This window comes from Indicator indicator, chromosome Z (assembly GCF_027791375.1).
Source record: "Indicator indicator isolate 239-I01 chromosome Z, UM_Iind_1.1, whole genome shotgun sequence".
In the NCBI taxonomy this organism is placed as follows: Eukaryota; Metazoa; Chordata; class Aves; order Piciformes; family Indicatoridae; genus Indicator; species Indicator indicator.
Window position 1 is genome coordinate 8329505 of NC_072053.1, and position 6736 is coordinate 8336240.

Below are 6736 nucleotides of genomic sequence, written 5' to 3' on the forward strand. Positions count from 1 at the left end.
CCCCTTCCCCCCCAAAAAAAAGAAAAAAAATTACAGTATTGTCACTCTGAATTTCAGTGAAGACTGAGAAGAGGACAAACTAAGCTCTACTCTCTTTCTCTCTCGCTCACAAACTGAGATGGTTCAAAGCCTGAGAAGGCTTAGGAGAGGATTTGTCTGTGGTGTCTCAGCTGACATTTGTTGAAATTAATTCTAAGTAAGTGGCTGGCAAAAGGGTGTGAGCCATCTGTGAAATTGTGCCACTGGCACAATTTCATCCATGATTTAGTAACTGCAGTTTCAGAGTTTTAAGTAGGCAAGGCTTTCCTCATTCTCAAGGGCTTAAATGTTTTCCTCTCTTAATAAAAAGATGGTGCAGGACACTGACCTGAAACCAGGTAAAATCCCTGCCCTGATCTAATTCAGATCACCTGCATCCTTCACATGCATTTTTTCCTCCATTTGTCACAAATCTGCCTGCTGTGACATATTGTAACCCAAGTTTTTAACTATTTATAGAACCATTTATAGAATATATATTTTCATACACTACTTTTAAACTGTTTTTAGAATGTAAATTCATATATTCTCCTGCTTTGGCAGGGGGGGTTGGACCCAATGATCTCTTGAGGTCCCTTCCAACCTGTGATATACCCTGAGACTGTGATATCCCAATCTACATAGAGACAACAGAACTGGGTTATTATTCAAGAGACCCACTGAGCCCTCTCAAATGGCAATACACTGGACAAAAAAAAGTGAAAAAAACCAAACAGTGAATAATTTAATTTGTGTATTGAGTAGCTCAGAAAATGCCAAGTAGGTAAGACATTAACTCATGGAAAACATGGATGTTTTAAAATGCAACTGTACCACTCACAAAGATTTTCTTTTAGCCCCCCCTCCTCCCCCCCTTGTCCTAAGTAGTATCATGGTGGGGTATCCTAATTTAAAATACACCCCCAAAAAAACCCCACAAAATTATTTTATGAAAAAAATTGTTAAAAAAAAAAACTTCAGAAAAGTTGTTAAAAAAAAAAAAGTTGTTTAAACTATTTAAAGTTTGCTCCTCCTGCCATCTGCAAAAAAAAAAAATCACAAAGTGGGGAGAAGAATAAATCTGGAATCAAGGCCTTGCTGCTTCTTTGATGGCATAGTTTTAGGAACTGCATTGCACACAACAGCCAAGGAAGAAATATTTTGCCTCTTGAAACCTATTTTTTTAATTGAAAAAGTTGTATGACTGATTAAAAAAAATTCATCCAGCAGATTGTTTAAATCATGCTGAAGTCCATCAGCTTCCAGCAAAATAAAACAGCAGTTTGAAGACCTTTGCCTTTTGCACTGCAGGAATGACAAACAGATTGCTCCCCATCACCCAACCCAAAGCCCACTTCTCTCCACATGAAATACTTCACTTGTGGAACATGAATGACTGAACCCAAAGTAGTTTCAAGGGGATTGAAAGATAAAATCTATGTTTAAATATAGATTTAATTTTTTTTTTCTTAAAGTGTTAAAATTGTGAGGGGCAAAAATATCCGGAAAACAAACAAACAAACCAAACCAAACCAAACCAAACCAAACCAAACCAAACCAAAATACAAAACAAAACAACAAACCAACCAAAACAAAACAAAACAACAAAATAAACAAAAAACCCAAGCAAACAAAAAAGAACTACAACAACAAAAAAAAAGGTAAACAAGGGACAGGACATTTCCTACCCACAGAACTCTCCAACATAACAGAGAGTTCCATTCTGCTTTCTTTGATTCAGACCTCACTCAACTAACTCATTAAAAACGTGGCCAAAGGAATGCTGAGAGGCTTCTGCCCCCCTGCAACACACAGAGCTCTCTGGGGGTGGTAGTGGTGGGGAGCCAGTGGGTCAAGGTTAACAGCAAAAAAAAAAAAATGTATGCAAGACTTATTTTACATGCACCTGTGCTATAATCTGATATGTGTGGAACCTGCTGGCTTCAACTGTGTTCTTATTCACATATTTCATGGAAATTAAGCTGCAATTTATAGAGGAGACACAATAAACCCATGTATTTTATTTCTGCCTCTTTTTTCTTTCTTTTTTTTCCCCTCTTTCTCCCCTGACCTATCATATTCTTTTGTAAACAGGTAATGAAAATGTTACTCTTTCCTCCCCCTGCCTGCAGCAGAGTGATACCAGATATTTGGATGTGCACACTTGATAGGAGGAAGGCTTTTGTGGAAAGGATTAGTGTTTCCTTACTCTTTACCTGTTTGGACAGCCTGTTTTCCTCTTCAATGTACTTCTGTTCTTTGGGCATGAGGGTTCGGATGCTGGCTTTCACCTGTGCATTAAGAGGAGTGTCAGTATTTCAGGCTGGCTCACTCCTCACCCCACAACACATGCTTCAGCTGGCAGAAAAAAGGGAAAAAAGAAAAAAAACAAAAACAAACCAAAAAGAGCCACCAAGTTTCAGAGCCATGGCTGCCAGAGCCCGCGACACACAGACGTACACCGAGGCATTGAGTTGCTGCTCCCTACATTAGCAGCAAGAGCAGCAGCAGCAACAAAAAAAAAGAGTGGGTGTGCCAGGCAGTGGCAGAAGAAGAGTATTCTGCAGTACACATCAAGGTTTAGTGAAAAATGAGGAATGACAGAAATTCTCTACAAATCAGGGACAAAAGCTTTCACGAAAACCGAACTCTTTAGCGCTACAACAACAAAAAAGGAAATAAAAAAAAAAAGCACCGTTACACCCCCCCCCCCTCCAAAAAAGGGAAAAAAGCCCAAAGTTAAGACTTACAGCATTAAAAATCACATCTATTTCAAGATAGATGACCCCCTTTGTTGGCCCTGTCAGCTGCTTGTTTTTCAAGACGTAGGCTTTCTGTTCACCATTTTGAATCTGCAGGAAAAGGACATGACAGCCGTCTGTCTCGCGGTCTCCGCTGAATACACCCCCCCGGTGACCCCCTGACCCCCAGCTGCTGAAACTGACAGAGAACCCAAAACAACTGTGGCAAGTCTGACAAGTACCTGTTCATTACCAGGACCGAGTCTGTCAGGAAAAATTAACTATCATGGGATTCAACATGGCCGTGAATTGAGTATGTTAAAATTTTAGTGTTCTTATTACAGACCTTGGTTGAGAAATGACAGACACAGAGCTGCAAATCTTTTTTTTTTTTCCCCTTCCTTTCTCTCTTTTTTTTCCCTCTCTTCTCTCTCTCCCTCCCCTCTTCAGCAGGAAAAAATTCAGAGCCATGTGTCAGGTGAATAAAACTTACAGACAGCAATGGTATTGCAACTTTGCCTAGAAAGTCAGCACTCCGATCGCGGTCTTCGTCGTAAACTGTCACTTCAAGTACCGAGTGGATGTCTTTAATATTGCTACAAAGGCACACACAGAAGAGAGAAGAGGTCACCAAGGACAAAAACCATGGAAGGTTAGCTCGACCAGATACCCAGCTCTGGCAGGCAGCTGCACCTGTGTAGCTGAGCCATCCCTCCCTGCCACCAAGAGTCTCTCCCAGGGCCACAGCGATCGTGAGCTCTCTGCCAGGCTTTCCCCAGCAGAAGTTATCTTCCTGAGGATGTTGCTTTAAGTCTCCTACCTGGGGGTTGAGCTGCAAGGAGCAGCAGCAACTGGGGGATTTGTAGCTGCCAGCAGCAGGACTGAGAGCCTTTAAAGACAATCCATTAAACGCTGCTGTTCTTGATGCAGATACTGTGAAACCCGGGTGTTGGTAAAGGAAAATAATCAGGAGCAACACCAGCAGGTCCTTGCACTGAGGACAAGCTCCTTAATTCTGAATTTCTTACTTAATTATAAGTAGACAACAGTCATTACAACAAATCAGGGAGCAAGCAAAACTACTGTTTTTTGGGGGGTTGTTTTGTTGTTATTTTTGCTTATGAGCTATTAAACACTCCAAAGCCACACACAACAAAATGTCACCATTGCATTGTAAGCTCTCCAGTGGAAAAAAAAAAAAACACATCCCCTATTCAGAGAAAAAAAATAAACACAAAAATACCAAACCAAACCAAAACACACACCAAAATTGTTTCTGACATCTTTGAACAAATGTCTGATCCCAGGAAACAGGAATTCCAAGCAAAGCAGTCTGGTGAAACGCAGACCTCCAGGTAACTGAATGGCTAGCCCAAAAATTAATTAGCAAATCTGAGGATAAATAAAATACACGCAGAGGAGTGGTGAAAACCCTCCTTGAAGGCCTTTTTGAGTTGCCCTATTTGATTCCATGTGAGTCTTTTGTGTGTCCTCCCTGCACAACCAGGCAATTTCTTATGCAGACAGCACTGCCGACCAGCAGAGGTTGATTAGTTATTGGCTTTATTTGTATACAATTAAAAACAAATTAATGAAGAATTCAGCATGGTTTTGCAGAGACATAAATGAGAACTGTGTTTGTAAGCTAATGAGAAGTGCAACTGTGGTGGGGTTTGTTCTTTTGTTCTGAGTTCATTCCTGAGAGCTCACTACAGGGCAAGTAAGAAAACTGACAGATGCCAAATATATAAATGACAAATTTAAAGATGAAAAAAAAAAGAAAAAACAAAACCAAAACCACAACAACAACAAAACACCCAAAAAACAAACCAAGAAAATTAAATCAGACTGAGTTTGGAGATTTAGGGCAATATACATCATTTTTAGTTATGTGCAAGTCAAGTAAGTGCACAGAAAGCTAAAGCTTTCAGTGGTTTTGCAGTGGGATTTCAGCAGCAGAGAAACCTGCAGCTGATCACTTTCCTACTCCTTGGTGTCTCGTAGAGAAGCAGGGAGAGGAAGAAGGAAACCAAGCAAGACAAATAACAGGAAGATTTTGTTTGTGGAAGACCTGGTTTTGCCTGTTTTGTCAGACTTTTACTGCCTTCAGCATAACACAAGGGTAAAAAATCCCAGGTCACATCACTTCCCAATAAACTGTGTGTTTAGGGCGGTACTGGTATGGCACAGGATGATGCTGTCAGGAGTGCTGCTGGTAAATGCAAGGAAACAGTGGAAAGTATCTGAGTGTGGATCAGAGCAGTTAGAATGCATTTTAAATCCTTTCCTTTACACACTTAACTAATGTTCATTAAGGGTAACAGCCACATTTTAATGGAGGTTGTAATCACAGGATCCTTTCTTCCACCCAAAACTTCAGAGCCAAAGGCACTATGATGGATTTGGCCCTTGGAACTCTCTCACTGAAGCTAGCAGGAGTCTGGAGGGCTTTGCATTACTCATATCTGCTTCCCAAGAAATACGCTTTGCTTTTTGATCTTTGAAACAGTGCCTCCTTAATTTTTTTTTTCATGCTTTTATCCTCAAAAAAAGTATTCAGCTGTTTGGTTTAGAAACACCAGGATGTCACCAACATCTTTCCCCTCAGAATCAGCTGTAGGTATCTTTCATTCACAAACATACCTTCATCAAAACACATCCTTCCCCCCCACCTCCCCCAAAATAACCCCCCCTGCAACACCCCTCTAAAAACCCTCACAAAATCCAAACACCTACAAGGTGAAGACTTTGTTCCATTCTGGATTGAGGTTCTTGTAGACAGTGTGTGTCAGCAGCCTGTCATTGTTCAATTCAACTACACAAAAGGGGTCACTTTTACCTAAAAAGAAAGAAAAATGCAGGGCAAAATTGATCAACTAAGAAAAAAACCCATCAGCACAGTTTAAATAAAAATTAGTTGTAGGGTTTGGGGGTTTTGTTGGTTTTGTTTGGTTTTATTTCTTTTTTTCTTTTTCTAGGCTGCATTGTAACTGTCTTGGGAATTCAGGGAAGTCTTATGGAAGTCTGCATTAGACTCAAGATGATCATAACAGGCTGTTTATCTCAGTAATCTTAAAAGAACATCTTTATTTGTCTTGGAAAAGGAAAAGGAAAAGGAAAAGGAAAAGGAAAAGGAAAAAGAAAAGGAAAAGGAAAAGGAAAAGGAAAAGGAAAAGGAAAAGGAAAAGGAAAAGGAAAAGGAAAAGGAAAAGGAAAAGGAAAAGGAAAAGGAAAAGGAAAAGGAAAAGGAAAAGGAAAGGAAAAGAAAAAAAAGAAAAGAAAAAGAAAAAGAAAAAGAAAAAGAAAAAGAAAAAGAAAAAGAAAAAGAAAAAGAAAAAGAAAAAGAAAAAGAAAAAGAAAAAGAAAAAGAAAAAGAAAAAGAAAAAGAAAAAGAAAAAAAAGAAAAAGAAAAAGAAAAAGAAAAAAGAAAAAGAAAAAGAAAAAGAAAAAGAAAAAGAAAAAGAAAAAGAAAAAGAAAAAGAAAAAGAAAAAGAAAAAGAAAAAGAAAAAGAAAAAGAAAAAGAAAAAGAAAAAAGAAAAAAGAAAAAAAAAAGAAAAAGAAAAAGAAAAAGAAAAAGAAAAAGAAAAAGAAAAAGGAAAAAGGAAAAAGAAAAGCAAAAAGAACAAGAAAAGCAAAAAGAAAAAGAAAAAGAAAAAGAAAAAGAAAAAGAAATCACTAAACAGACTTTCCTTGATGAAGAAACAGCATGTTCCCAAAAGGTGCCGAGCACCCTTCTGAAAGAGCTGAGAGAACTTTACTTTAATGGTGCTGGCTGTAATGATAACACAATTAAACACATTTTGATACATATAAAAAGTATTAATCTATATTATTGGTAATAACACATCACCTATGTGCTACTTATCCAAAGACTGCTGTGCCCCTACATGTTTCCACTGTACAAATCCTCTCCCCAAAATACAAAAAAAACATTAAAAAGCCATCACAGATAAAAGCCCTGAAGACCAGAGTGGGG

General features: G+C 38.6%; 1 protein-coding gene across 1 annotated transcript in view; it reads right to left on the bottom strand.

Moving 5' to 3' along the window:
• LOC128979870 (multiple C2 and transmembrane domain-containing protein 1-like) overlaps positions 1-6736 on the bottom strand; it is a 184553-nt gene that overhangs the window by 176855 nt on the left and 962 nt on the right. Inside the window, exons 2-5 of the mRNA XM_054398288.1 lie at positions 5496-5598; positions 3253-3355; positions 2769-2870; positions 2235-2309 (exon numbers count right to left, since the gene is read on the bottom strand). Coding sequence (XP_054254263.1) covers positions 2235-2309; positions 2769-2870; positions 3253-3355; positions 5496-5598 — 383 coding nt within the window. The remainder of the gene's footprint in view (positions 1-2234; positions 2310-2768; positions 2871-3252; positions 3356-5495; positions 5599-6736) is intronic.